The sequence below is a fragment of the Penicillium griseofulvum genome (assembly GCF_001561935.1).
Source record: "Penicillium griseofulvum strain PG3 chromosome Unknown contig_89, whole genome shotgun sequence".
Lineage (NCBI taxonomy): Eukaryota > Fungi > Ascomycota > Eurotiomycetes > Eurotiales > Aspergillaceae > Penicillium > Penicillium griseofulvum.
Genome location: NW_024467478.1, coordinates 527,065 through 541,272, shown reverse-complemented (window position 1 = coordinate 541,272; position 14,208 = coordinate 527,065). Strand labels below are relative to the sequence as shown.

Below are 14,208 nucleotides of genomic sequence, written 5' to 3'. Positions count from 1 at the left end.
ATGCAATCTTGGTATGGTCATAGGATCGTGGACGCCACGAGGCGAAGCATATTGTCAAATAGTGGCGGAGTTGATCAAGTTTGGGCAGCGATTGGTTAGATGATCCGTGCATGTGTATACCTATCTCTTTGCCGTGATAAGCGTTGAGTATGTCTGAGTGTTGTGTTTACGATTGTACTAATACTTTTATTCAGCGTGGATTGTATACAAGTATCAAGCCACTTCGTTCAGATGTGGCGCATAATCTTATTCAATACAATATAATATTTGACGATTCGCTTGACAGTAGCCGACTCATGCACTAGATCCACTCTTGGATTCCGACAGCAGGCTGTCGACTATGGTTAGAGATACAGATAGAGACAAACATATGCATACGAGATGTGGTGGCCTAGAAGCAAACCGGATGCATAATGCATCCGTTGTCGAATCAGTTGGGGAGACTATTGCCGCGCGTCAAGCGACTTGACAGGTGACGTCCGACTTTCGGACGATCATTTTGACTTCCCAGAGCCTCATGTCAGGGTTTTGACAGGTCAGATTTGTTTGTCGGTTCTTGGCGGCTGGGATGAATGCAAGTTTCTGTTGTCGATCTCTAGTGCGTGTTTCGATCGAGAGGGAACTTTGAAGTCTAAAAATACCATAACGACGGTAACAATTTCAATCATCTTCGAAGAATATATAAATTGGAGAGCATATATGTCAATGTGAAAGCTGTACAATAGTAAAAACACGGGTACGTGTGGAACTAAAAACACAAACATTCAAGTTGAAGAGATGCAAAAATACAGAATCCGGTACCGTACAGTACGAACATTTACTAAAATAGCTTAGTGTATCTTGGCACTGCGAAAGAGAGTTGTTGACACCAACCTTTTTTTAGTTTTGTTGATGTTTTCATCTCAAGATTTGAGGGCTCGAATATTTCAAGCTCCAGGGCTTAACCGAATTTATTACTACAGTCTGGAAATCGAAAACCCTTTGGACTCTGTTGAGCGCTCATGCCAAGGCTTAGAGATCGGAAAAAACTCTTTTAAAATTGGGATGGTATGAAACTATGAGTATACGAATACCTCAACAACCACATGCAGTGAGTTTGCTTGGACGCACTTTCCAGTGAATCAAATGTGAAGGGCATAGCTTGGAGGTGATCTCTAGTCATGAACTACCTAACGAAGACGCCGAATCTCCGGGTTTATAGGGTGCGACACGAGCTAGAGACCATCTGGTATTACGGTGTCGTACTAAAGTTCTGGGCACTTGGGCAGCTCCTTCTGCTTAGCGCAGCAAATCTCCACTGGAGCTGACGCGGGGTCAAATTCCATTCTCGAAGATGATCTCTTGTACATTCCGAGAAGAGATAAAAAATTACAATGGCAGACCATCTGTTCCTTCCTGGCACCCCTCCGAGGCCCCTCCGGATTGAGTACTACGGCCCGCTCTATGATGGGGGCGATTGGGATACGTTTCCCACTCGCTGTGGCTGGCTAGACGAATCTGGGACAGAAAACTTCTCTCCAGGCGCCGTTCCTTTGGATTATCAATCCATGATGGAGTGCTAGCTCTATTTTGGCATGTTGCACTATATTTTCGGTGACCAGTTGGACCAGTCTGACTTTCTTCTCCGTGAGGATGAAGAGGGTGGGGATGAAAAGGGCTGTCAGTACATCACAACAAGACATTTGCAAAAATATGTTGATGACGTTGACAACTGGAAAAACAACGAACTCGGGGCGCGATCCGTTGAGATTATTAACAAAGTCTTCGGGTATCTTCCCAGATATATTCCTTGGATACGTGAAAAGATGTCCTTAGCCATTCGACTGGCTAGCCTTAGTCTCTGGAATGTTGTGAACAAACGAGATGGCCCTCAGGCCGACCCTCCCAATTCGTCACTCTGTTTTCTCACGTACGATGAGAAAGCACAAATGGTTAGGGAGGGATGGTGTCCCCTTGATGTACAGAAGTGTGGCTCTGCTGGTATTCATCTAGATAGCCAGGCGTATCTGCTGCAACTGGTTCCTAGTAAAGCCAGCTGGAACAACAGAACACATACGTCTTGTACGAAGACAGAATGCGTGGCGGACAATATAGATGAGAGTAGCTATGTTACTCGCCATGTGCAAGAAGACTGTAGCTGTTCGCTACTTGATGCAGACATTGAACAGTTACATACGGTTCTCCAGAGCGGAGGAATCCCTCTTGTGATGATCACACCTTCAGGTGAAGACGAGCTCGGCAATCAGCGATATGAGCTCAAAATCGTGAAGAAACGCACTGGAAAGCCATATGTAGCTATCTCTCATATATGGGCAGACGGACGAGGTAACCCTAAGGGTAACTCTCTGCCACACTGCCAATTGGAATTTCTTTATAAACAAGCAAAGCTCCTCCTCGAGGACAAGGAATATATTCCTCACTACGATGAAAAGACATCTGGACCCCTACACACTGGGGCTCTTCGACTTGCCCATTTTGCAGTGAATATGACTCGGCGTGGAGACTCGGTACTAGTGTGGATCGATACGTTGTGCATCCCACATCAAAGTGACGTTCGCAGTCTAGCGATCCAGCGTATCCGTGATGTTTATAACAGTGGTCAGTGAGCTGTGACCAAGTAATTTCATATTTAACACAAAGCTGACTGATCTCAGCTTATCGAACTCTGGTTCTTGATTCAGGCCTCATGCTACTCGACTCGTCCTCATCTAGCAAATTAGCACTTTGCCTAAGAGTGCTCTACTATTCAAACTGGATTCGCCGGCTATGGACGCTCCAGGAAGCATTAGCCGCAAAGGACAAGCTATATGTTCTTTTGTCTGACAAGGCTATCAACATTGGTACCATGCCAGGCGCGCTCATAAAGAAAGTCGACCAAGAAGAAGTCCCTATCTTCCAAGAGCGAATGGCCACGATAGCTGCAAGTGTTTGGTACTCGTACTTTCAACAACCCACCTACTATGCATCCATATCTGACCGCGTTGTCCTCGGTATAAATCAAGGTCATGTAATTGCTCGAACCTGGTTCAGTGTGGCTACACGAGCCTCCAGCAAAGACCGTGACCGTCCCACCGTTCTAGCGGGTCTCCTGAACCTTGATCTCAAGAAGATCCTCGCGGTAAAGGGAGCCGAGGGGCGCATGCGGGTGTTATACAGTATGCTAGATGAATTTCCCCAAGACGTGCTCTTCCTTGATGGGCCACGGTTTGAAGAAGATGGACTGGGATGGGCGCTGAAAGTATGCCGATTTACGGGTGTATTTTCTCTACTTATCCATGATACTGGAAAGATCACGCCTCGGGGGCTCCAGATCACACTGTATTCTTCATTCATATGTCCATCTCGTGAAATATTTAATCTGGGCAAATTCAACCAGTCTGATCATGACCAAAGACGAAAGGATTTGGAGCAGTGGGCCGATGAGTCCAAATTTGATATGGACCTTGCGACAGATACGAAAGTCTTGCGGTTTGAGCTGATCACTCCGATGGATCTCAGCTTGGATGAGACATATGGGATTATCTTGAAGAGATCCGAACTTGATACAGTAGCCTACTGTGCATTAGTGTCATTGCAGGCAACTGAAGATGGATTTCAGTATGCGCGATATATTGGCCCAGGATTCATACAGGCTATAACTCTAAATATGTCGAAATTGCCTAAGGATGGTTACCTGATTCCAGGCACTGAGGATGATGCACAAAGACGTGACTGGATTATTTGTTGACCAAAGATCATCCATGCAGATATCAAGATGGAACTACCATTAACACAGTGGAAGGCTAGATTAAATTGACCGTTTTTCTGTATCCTACTCAAACTCATATTATCGATGGCCTGGCGAGAGAGCTTGCTACCTCGATAGCCCCGTAGAGCATTTGCGGGATGAGCACCAGTACAATGCTTCATGGCATGGATACCCTTAACGTTGACCCAGGCCCCGTAGGTCTACCTGGCTGGTCCCAGCTTTGGAGACTGCCTCGGGCCTCGCGAGGCTAACAAGAGCTCCAGGTCCAGCTAGAACGGTAGATTATATGCACAGCTTGTCGATTACATTGGGCTGGTCCTCCAAGACAGCTCAGACAATCCTGGAGCCTAAAGCCCTGGAGAACCAAAAAACTTAGTCAGCGACATCTGGTCCACTTGCATATTCAACGTAGAGGCCATGTTGTAAAGATAAACATCTGAACTTCACGCTGAAATCACGATGCATCTAGATCACAAGATCCCTTGGAATACAGCGTCGTCACACTTCGGCTTCATAAAGGAAAGGCCAGGCATTCGCGAAAACGATTTCAGCGTCCATGATAAGTTATCTGATCGTCAATCCGGCGAGTTGAACTACTTCACGCGGTCTCTTATTTCCACTATCGAAGAGTTCTCAACCACCGAACGAGCCAAATACCCACAACCCAGCGCTCTACCAACATCAGGCCCTCTATATGACTCATCTATCCTCCCCGCCATCGAAGAGAAGTACCACCTCGGACCACACGACACCAACTCCGCAGTCTCAAATCCACTATGTGAAGAGTTCCAAAATGTCGACTACTGGATCCAACTAGCCCCGTACCACACCGGAACAGCCCATCTAGCCGACGCAGTGAAAATGCTCATTGCCTCGAACGAGATGCTCGCTCTATTACGTCTAGCAAACCACGAGCAAATCCCACTAGAAGGTCTAAACAATCTAAGCTGGGGCCACAGTTTCGGCGTGACGCATGTTGCGGACACGGCTTTGGAAATTTACATGTTGGTGAATATCGCTGCTTCTGTTAAAGCCAATGCGAAACCTGGGTCTGCGAATGAGACGGTTTGTTTAACGCAGACGCAGGCGTTTAGGGGTTTTGTTAATTGGGGATTGGAGGATTTTGATTTTCCTGCTCAGAATATACCGCATCGGTTGTTTTGGAATTCGAAGGGGATTCCTGATGAGATGACGTGGGATCCGTTGAGTCTTGGGAGTGATGATGATAGGAGGGATTTGAAGGAGTATTTGAAGATGTGCTTTGAGTTGTTGTATCGGTATGACCTTCTGATGAGGGAGTTGGGGAGGGATCCTGAGTGGAAGGAGAGGATCTTAGGGTTGCTGCGTCGGTGGGGGGCGAAGTGTGTTACTGTGGACGAGACAGGGTATTGCTTCGCTTGATCTCTATCGTCACCTTGTGGATATTGGGGTTGAATACATGTATGCAATTAATTTAGAAAAGGAGCTAAAGGTTGACACAACACCATCCGTCATTTCCATATGTATCTACGTAATTTGGAGGGTTATGGTTGATAGCTGATGACTGATCTATATCAAAAAATAATCGGAATGGATTGGGTCTTTCTATGGGTTACTTCTACCTAAGCATATGAGATAGAAGAGGATGTACAAAACGAGGTATGGGAAAAAAATAGAAGGGGTAACATTGGAGTAGAAACCTGCATGTAGATGAGGCAGGGATAAAAGATGTAGGTCTTCTTTTAAGATGCGTAATTTTCAAGGATTAAATCCAGGGGAAAGCAACGACACACCTGGGTAATTCAAATGGAGACTAGTCATCCGTATTCACATTCACATAAAGTCATCATCTCCAAGATCATCACCAGCATCGTAGTTGGTGCTATCGCGCTGGATATCGCGGCTAGCATTCAACGAGATCTTGGTCTTTGCGGCCTTGGACTTCTTGTTGCCCTTGTCATTCGCACGCTCCTCGCGCATCTTCTCATTAGAGGCGGTAGTGAGGGCACTAGCAATCTTCTTGATCTCAGCACTGGGCAAGTCCTTCACAAGCTTACGGGTGAAGTCCTGAGCCCAGAGAGAGTAGTGGGGCTTCTTGGTGTGCGGGGTGAGGAGAGGCACAAGGATCTCGGTCAGACGGGTGAACTGGTCCTTGGTGGTGGGCTTGAACAGGGGCATGGCGGACAGATCGACGGCCTTGGTAGGGTCGGATGAATCGCTGACAACAATGGCCTTGGGGGCACCCTTGTTGGGCTTGACATCAACAGAGCCGAAAAGATCCTCGGCGTGGGCAAGATCGGCTTCCTGTTCGGTCTTGCGCAGACGGGCGCGGCGTGTTGTCTCGTCCTCGCTCTCGGATTCATCGCTGCCCTGCTCGCGGAGGCGCTGCTGTCGGAGTTCCTCTATCCGCTGGGCTTTGGTCTTCTTGTTGGCGGCGGCGGCGGCCTTGGCCTTGGCCTCGGCTTCGGCGGCCTTCTTGGCCTTCTCGCGCTCTACTTCGGAGTCTTCGGCGGCATCCCATGAGTCAAGGACCTATTATTCGGGGGTTAGTTTGTCGGACTTGGTGGGGCCTTGCTGGGCAGGTTCGATAAAGTGTTGCCTTACATCTTCGTCCTCTTCATCGTCGAAGCGGCGGCGAGGCGCAACAACAACAGGAGGCACGGGGCTCTCCTCCTCTTCTTCGTCTGTTTAGGATCAAAGGATTAGCATCAGCAATGGGAATTAGAACATGAGCTAAGCATTTGTAGCAATCACTATACAAGGCGATAATATAAGGATAACAACATACCCCACTTGGAAGGCGGCATTTTTGAAAATATAAAAGCTCGTTGGTAGAAGTGAAAGAATGTAATGCGCTATACGCAAGGCCAAAAGGAACAAGCCAACAATCGGAGACCCAGCAAAGGATTGGAGGGGCGAGGGCAAATTTTATGTGGGACACACTTATCGTCCCCAGGTGGGATGTGCACGTGATCTCGGGCATTAGATGCCCGATGAGCATGATCTTTCTACTTGCATTTACTATTTACAACATATGTTGTACTTATTTTTCTTAGCTTGTCAAAGTGGTGGAAATTTGTTTCATTGAAAAAGATCCTATTAAATTCATAATCATCATGGGCAATGGCTCCGTAGAACATCAAACCATCGTTTTTGATGGGCCCTCATCAGGCCCGATCTATGCTGCCAAAAGGCTGCATTTACAGGCTGACAGCAGTGCGGAACTTCTCGCCAGCGTAGATAGCGTTGGCACCAAGCTCCTCCTCAATACGGAGGATCTGGTTAAGCTTGGCAAGACGCTCGGAACGGGCAGGGGCACCGGTCTTGATCTGACCGGCGCGGAGGCCAACGGCGATGTCAGCAATGGTGACATCCTCGGTCTCACCGGAACGGTGAGAGACCATGACACCCCAGCCATCGGCGTAGGAGTCCTTGGCGGCCTGGATAGACTCGGTCAAAGTACCGATCTGGTTGACCTTCAGGAGAAGGGAGTTGCAGGACTTGAGCTCAATGGCCTTCTTGATGCGCAGAGGGTTGGTGACAGTCAAGTCATCACCGACAATCTGGAAGTCGGAAGTCTTGTAGAAGTAGCTCCAGGCCTCCCAGTCGTCCTCAGCGAAGGGGTCCTCGATGGAGACAATGGGGTACTTGGCAGCGAGGGACTTGTAGAGGTCGGCAAGCTGCTCGTAGGTGAGCCACTTGGTGGGGTCGCTCTCGGGGTTCTTGAAGTCAAGATCGTACTTCTTGGCATCCTCCTTGTAGAACTCGCTGGAGGCAACATCCATGGCAATCTTGATCTGGCCAGTGTAGCCAGCCTGCTCAATGGCATCGGTGATGAGGTCAAGAGCCTCCTCAGCGGTCTGAATATCAGGAGCGACACCACCCTCGTCACCGACGTTACCGGCGGACTGACCGTATCTCTGCTTAGCGAGAGACTTGAGCTTCTGGTAAACCTCGGAACCCTGGCGGAGGGCCTCGGAGAAAGTGGGAGCAGTGCTGTGTTTTCGTCAGTTTATAGTTGCAACACATTGCAAAGCTGGAAGACCTACTCAGGTACAATCATGAACTCCTGGAAGGCGAGACGACCACCGGCGTGGGAGCCACCGTTCAGGACGTTCTGGAAGGGAACGGGGAGGACGAAGGGCTTCTTGGTTCCGGCAAGGTCGGAGATGTGAGCGTAGAGGGGAACACCCTTCTCAGCGGCGGCGGCCTTGGCAATGGCCAGAGAGACACCGAGGATGGCGTTGGCACCGAGCTTGCCCTTGTTGGCGGTTCCATCGAGCTTGTTGAGGAACTCGTCAACCTTGGCCTGGTCCTTAACATCGATGTTCTCCTTGATCAAGGCGGGGCCAATGATCTCGTTGACGTTCTTGACGGCATTGAGGACACCTATTTGAAATGGATTTATCAGTTTCTGATTACTGACATGGTAACGATATTCATTCACTTACCCTTGCCACCCCACTTGGTCTTGTCACCATCACGGAGCTCAACGGCCTCGTGCTGGCCTAGTTAATGTTAGCAATCTAATCTTTCATTGTAGTGTTGACCTGAAAGTCAAGGAGGACAAACCAGTGGAAGCACCGGAGGGCACAATGGCGCGGTGAAGACCGGTCTCGGTGACAACATCCACCTCAACGGTGGGGTTGCCGCGCGAGTCGTAGACGGAGCGAGCGTGGATCTTAGAGATAGGCATATTGGAATTGGACAGGCTGATTATAGTTTCAGTCAGTTGAAAGAAAGAGAAAAAGAGGATCTGGGCTGATATATGGCAAAAGCTGCAGGTGACTAACGGCGGGGGGAGGTTCACCGATGACCCAAAAAGATTGGGCGGGAGAGGGTAAGAAGGATATGATTTGCTTGTAGAGCTCAACGGGGGGCAAGTTCCTACTACGATCACCGGTATGTCTTTTGGTAGGGTTTCTATTCCTTTCCAGAAGACCAGTGTAGTGTGGTAAAGGAGGTGTATGTTGGAGGGGTAGAAGATATTGGCGGGGTATATCAATGATGTTATGATGGTGATGTTATACAATTCAAACTTACCTTATTAAAAAAAAAAGAAACCAAGTTAATAAATAGAAACCTTCAAAAGGTTACGGAGACACCCGACTATTTAAATACTTTCTCCCCCAGAGAACCCCGGGAAAAGCTCATTGCTGCTCCGATTCTTTCCAATGCAACAGTGGGGCTCCACGGTCATTCTCCAACGCTTGCTGGCTGATCCGACCATATGCGGTGTCATTAGCTACGAGATCTCCCGTCCCTCGGAAGATATTAGACTATGACGACTGTTCTCCGATTGCATGCCCCTGTTACAGCATCGTACCAGCATCGTACAGCATACCCCTCTACCCCTCTGCCCATTGAGTTTATGTAGAAACCCCCTTAGTGGATGGGTTAATGTTACCTATGTGCATTGAGGACATTATTCAAGTGAAAGAAAAAGAAAGTGTTCATCTTACGTAGCATTCTTCCGTTCTAACCTGGACGAAGACAGCTGTTTATGCCATATTTCTGAGGCCAAACTATCTCCGTTTCGGATAATCGTCCTATCCGAGCTGTTACCATCAATAGCCGGCTTAGTTGGATGAAGAGGCATTTCAATTGTGAAAGGACGGCAGCTAGAGAAAGGAAAGTATAAAGATATAGGAAATATATAGAGAACAAAGTAAGCAAAGATTAACAGTACCCATAATATAGATGTCAGAGACTAAATCTAAAAAGGGAACCGTCTTGGAATGTAGACTACATATTATTATCACTACATTACTGTCTCTTATTTTACACAAAGATAGCACAGAATTAATTCAATTCCCCAACTCATTGCCCTATACTCCGTACTCCAAGACTGTTCCAGCGTGGATGCCTTCATGCCTTTGTGCCTTTGTGCCTTAGGTGTCTAATGATGACCAAGATAATGACATAAGGCAGATCTTAGGTCATGTGATCTCTCCCATGGATGCCGCGCTGGAAGCTGGAAGCTCCCCAGGCAAGGTGCTGTCGCCCTTTTCAATCACGATATCCATCCATTTCGCATCCACGACCTTACACGAAATCCTGAATTCATATCTGAATTACAGTTCCCCCTTGGCCACCATCCCTACTCATCCACACTCGGTGAATTTATCGTTCGTCCGTCCTTCATCATGAGCGACCCGGAGCGCAGCCAGGCGCTCGAGGACTATAAAAAGAGCTTGCTCGAGCTACGAGAATGGGAAGCCAAGTTGAAATCCCTTCGTTTGGGTATCAAGGATCTTCAAAGAGAGTTTGATGTCTCTGAGGATAACATCAAGGCATTACAAAGTGTTGGTCAGATCATCGGTGAGGTGCTGAAGCAGCTTGACGAAGAGCGATGTAAGTATCCAAGGCTCGGCCTTTTTGCTTCAATAATCGCATCACGAACCTAATCCGATTTTACAGTCATCGTCAAGGCGTCATCAGGTCCTCGATATGTAGTCGGCTGTCGTTCAAAGGTGGATAAGTCCAAGATGAAGCAGGGCACACGTGTGGCTTTGGATATGACAACACTCACCATCATGCGGATGCTTCCTCGTGAAGTTGATCCCATGGTGTACAACATGTCTCTGGAAGATCCAGGGTCCGTTAACTTCGCGGGTATCGGTGGTCTTAACGACCAGATCAGAGAGCTTCGTGAGGTCATCGAACTGCCCCTGAAGAATCCAGAACTCTTCCTCAGAGTTGGAATTAAGCCTCCGAAGGGTGTTCTGCTCTACGGTCCTCCTGGTACTGGTAAGACATTGCTTGCACGAGCAGTGGCCAGCTCGATGGAGACCAATTTCTTGAAGGGTATGTTCAACTTCTGATAGCATTTGCACTCGCAATATTCTGACTAGCCTACTCTCATTAGTTGTATCCTCGGCCATCGTGGACAAATATATCGGTGAATCCGCCCGACTGATCCGAGAGATGTTCGGATACGCCAAGGAACACGAGCCCTGCATTATTTTCATGGACGAGATTGATGCTATTGGTGGACGACGATTCTCAGAGGGTACATCGGCAGATCGAGAAATTCAGCGGACGCTCATGGAGTTGCTGAACCAGCTGGATGGTTTCGACTACCTAGGAAAGACAAAGATCATCATGGCCACCAATCGACCTGATACACTAGACCCTGCTCTGTTGCGTGCCGGTCGTCTGGACCGCAAGATTGAGATTCCTCTTCCCAATGAGGTTGGTCGTCTGGAGATCTTGAAGATCCACACAAGCACAGTCCAACAGGAAGGCGAGATCGACTTTGAGAGTGTGGTCAAGATGAGCGACGGTCTCAACGGTGCCGATCTCCGAAATGTGGTTACTGAAGCGTGAGTGACATCTTCTATCTAATAAGCCGTAACTTGACTAACTCTTTATTAGTGGTTTGTTCGCGATCAAGGATTACCGTGACGCTATCAACCAGGATGATTTCAACAAGGCTGTACGGAAGGTAGCAGAGGCGAAGAAGCTGGAGGGCAAGCTTGAGTATCAGAAGCTGTAATTGTATCTACCTTGTGGGGGTCCACATCATCTGCACGGTTTAGATCTTTATCTTGAAGCGCTAATGCTAAGCATTCGACCTATTCTTATATTCTCAGAGTCTGAAGATTGGAAATAGCTTGTTTAATTGGTAGGAGAATGTAGCTCCAATTAGTCAATATTGGATTGGTAGATAGCTCCCTCCGGGTTCATTTATATTAAACTACATAAGTTATGAGGTTACGCGTACAATGAAATGATTTGCAGACTAGTGTTGCCTCTCCACTTCCCCATTAACTTGCCCTTGCCACGTCCTCGGTTTTCGCTCGGATTTTATTTCGAAGATTGAAGGCAATACTTGGCTTTTATCCTTCGGATTGTTGACACGCGGGATAACACTCCGCGCTCCGCATCTCCGCAACGAAATTCTTTACGGAACACCAACCCACCAAACACAACGGTATCGGTACATATTCGCTTTTTTTGCTGTTTAGAGCCGAAATATCAGATTGTCTGCGATCAAGATCTGTACATCGCAAACACTCTATCAAAGGGTTGTCCTTCGGTAAGTGTGCGGGTGTCCTCCGGGCCCCGAATAGGCAAATCCTCGCTCTGTGTCAAACTTGACTAATTGTTGCATGTTGATAGTAGATGCGCTTGAATGAACCTCGGATTGAAATACTGAACAACACCAAAGAAAGGCGAATCCTCCCACGCCACCTCAACCTCCTCACTCCCATGTGGCGCACTCGGTAATCGCAAGACCGGCAGAGATTCCCCTACGGATCAAGAGACAAGATCGAAGAATACAATGGCCTACAAGCCACCGCGCAGTCCCTTTGCGCCGCAACAAGATGGCTTCTACGGAAACCCTCGTAGCGGGCTCCGCGGATACGGGCTCTCAAACCAGCCCATCCCCCTATCCAATAAAGTGAACGGCTACTTCGAAAGGGACCGCACACTACCTTTATACAAAGATAAGCCGTTCTTCGCACCGCGGCGCACAGGTCCTCGAAGGAGGTGGAGACCATTCCTGAACGTGCTGGGCGTGTGCACAGTGTTGTTTGTACTGTATTATAACTTCTACCTCCCCACCTGGTCAGGGCTACAGTCAAATGATAAAGGAGTAGAATTATGGAAATGGGCGCAGACACTGGAAGACGGGAAAACCTCTGGGGACTTGTCTGACTGGACTGCGAGACGAGAGAAAGTGCGGGACGCCTTCATCGTCAGTTGGGAAGGATATGAGAAGAACGCATGGGGTAAGGCATACAGCAGCCTTGCGCACTATGACAGCGCTGACACCATTATTCAGGATACGATCAGTATCGCCCAGTATCGAACGTTAACCAGGAAGACACGACCGGCGGGTTAGGCTGGATGATAGTAGACTCACTGGACACGTTGATGATCATGAATCTGACCTCCAAGGTCCACCGTGCGCGGCAATGGATCTCAACATCGTTAAATTATAACCAGGATCGCGATGTTAGTACCTTCGAGACCACTATCCGCATGCTAGGTGGTTTGCTGTCTGCACACTATCTGTCAACCCAATACCCCGATTTGGCACCCCTCAACGACGATGATGTTGGGGCTGCCGGTGAAGACCTGTACATTGAGAAAGCTGCCGACCTTGCTGAGCGGCTACTCGGGGCTTTTGAGTCTCCAAGCGGAATCCCATGGTCGAATGTCAATCTCAACACGTCTGAAGGTGTTGTCGTGCATTTCGACGAGGGAGCTACATCTACTTCTGAGGCTGGCTCGGTACAGCTTGAGTTCAAGTACTTGGCCAAGCTGACCGGCGAGGCAGAATATTGGAAGGTGGTTGAAAAAGCGATGAAGCTGGTTGACCTGCAAAAGCCGCAGGATGGCCTTGTCCGAACCGCCATTCATCCTGATAATGGTGCATTCAAAGGCGACAGCATAAGTCTAGGCAACAAGGCGGATTCGTATTATGGTGTGTTGATGATACTCGGTGCTCCGTGGTTCTTTTAAGCTGACTCGCTCCAGAATATCTCATCAAGCAATACCTGCAGACCTCAGAACAGGAGCCCATCTACAAAGAGATGTGGGATGAGGCATTGAGAGGCATCCGCAAGCACCTAGTCTCTTTCACCAAAAACTCTCAGCTGATGATTATCGGCGAGCGGCCCCAGGGCCTAGACCAGGACCTGTCCCCCAGAATGGACCACCTGGTCTGCTTCATGCCCGGAACAATCGCCCTCGGCGCAACCGGTGGTCAGCCCTTGTCCAAAGCCCGAAAATCAGCAGATTGGACTCAACAACGCGAGGAAGAGATCCTCATGTCCAGAGAATTGATGAAAACCTGCTGGGCAATGCACCAGGCAACTGCAACCGGCCTCGCAGCCGAGATCTCCCACTTCGTCTTAGACTCGCCACCCGTGATGATGGCAGACAAGTACTCAGATCCAGTGGCGAACCCCAACCGTGCATCCAAGCCGGAGGCACTGCGCGGCATCTCCAAGCCCGTGGAGACACAAAGCGATGCATCCGAGTCCTGGCGCGCGGACATCGATATCCATCGCAACGACCGCCACAATCTACAACGCCCCGAAACAGTCGAGTCCCTCTTCTATCTCTACCGTATCACTGGCGATGACATTTACCGGCAGTGGGGCTGGGAGATATTCAAGTCTTTCATCAAGCACACAGCCGTGGTCGAGAAGAAGAGTACCTCCCGTATTCCTACATCAACCAACACAGCACCCGTTTTCCGTATCAGGGGCTTTACGTCGCTTGGGAACGCGGATGCAGTTCCTTCGTACAAGCGCGATAATATGGAGAGCTACTGGATGGCTGAGACACTCAAGTATTTCTACTTGTTGTTCTCGGATCGTGATTTCATCTCGCTGGAGGATCACGTTTTCAATACTGAAGCCCATCCATTCCCGCGGTTTAGACCTAGCGGGGATCTTAAGACGGGGTGGGAGAGAGCACCTAGGCAGTAGATATGATGGGTTGAGCCTTGGTTGTTTATGGCT

General features: G+C 48.7%; 6 protein-coding genes across 6 annotated transcripts; 4 read left to right on the top strand and 2 right to left on the bottom strand.

Moving 5' to 3' along the window:
- Positions 1-1,373: 1,373 nt before the first annotated feature.
- PGRI_042520 (Heterokaryon incompatibility) lies at positions 1,374-3,727 on the top strand (the record flags this gene model as incomplete). Its single annotated transcript, XM_040791965.1, has 3 exons — positions 1,374-1,526; positions 1,602-2,598; positions 2,655-3,727. The coding sequence occupies 3 exons, from the start codon at positions 1,374-1,376 to the stop codon at positions 3,725-3,727; spliced, it is 2,223 nt and encodes a 740-aa protein (XP_040643875.1).
- Positions 3,728-4,207: 480 nt separating this feature from the next.
- On the top strand, positions 4,208-5,149 carry PGRI_042510 (uncharacterized protein; the record flags this gene model as incomplete). Its single annotated transcript, XM_040791964.1, has 1 exon — positions 4,208-5,149. The coding sequence occupies one exon, from the start codon at positions 4,208-4,210 to the stop codon at positions 5,147-5,149; it is 942 nt and encodes a 313-aa protein (XP_040643874.1).
- Positions 5,150-5,560: 411 nt separating this feature from the next.
- Positions 5,561-6,534, bottom strand: PGRI_042500 (eukaryotic translation initiation factor 3 subunit J; the record flags this gene model as incomplete). Its single annotated transcript, XM_040791963.1, has 3 exons — positions 5,561-6,259; positions 6,332-6,411; positions 6,516-6,534. The coding sequence occupies 3 exons, from the start codon at positions 6,532-6,534 to the stop codon at positions 5,561-5,563; spliced, it is 798 nt and encodes a 265-aa protein (XP_040643873.1).
- A 393-nt stretch (positions 6,535-6,927) lies between these two features.
- On the bottom strand, positions 6,928-8,423 carry aspf22 (enolase acuN; the record flags this gene model as incomplete). Its single annotated transcript, XM_040791962.1, has 4 exons — positions 6,928-7,723; positions 7,777-8,116; positions 8,179-8,235; positions 8,300-8,423. 4 exons carry the CDS (start codon positions 8,421-8,423, stop codon positions 6,928-6,930), a joined length of 1,317 nt encoding a protein of 438 aa, XP_040643872.1.
- A 1,450-nt stretch (positions 8,424-9,873) lies between these two features.
- Positions 9,874-11,225, top strand: rpt4 (proteasome regulatory particle base subunit RPT4; the record flags this gene model as incomplete). The annotated part of the gene is made up of 4 exons (XM_040791961.1): positions 9,874-10,081; positions 10,148-10,534; positions 10,596-11,052; positions 11,105-11,225. 4 exons carry the CDS (start codon positions 9,874-9,876, stop codon positions 11,223-11,225), a joined length of 1,173 nt encoding a protein of 390 aa, XP_040643871.1.
- Positions 11,226-12,014: 789 nt separating this feature from the next.
- Positions 12,015-14,175, top strand: PGRI_042470 (glycoside hydrolase family 47 protein; the record flags this gene model as incomplete). The annotated part of the gene is made up of 3 exons (XM_040791960.1): positions 12,015-12,465; positions 12,519-13,163; positions 13,217-14,175. 3 exons carry the CDS (start codon positions 12,015-12,017, stop codon positions 14,173-14,175), a joined length of 2,055 nt encoding a protein of 684 aa, XP_040643870.1.
- Positions 14,176-14,208: the final 33 nt, after the last annotated feature.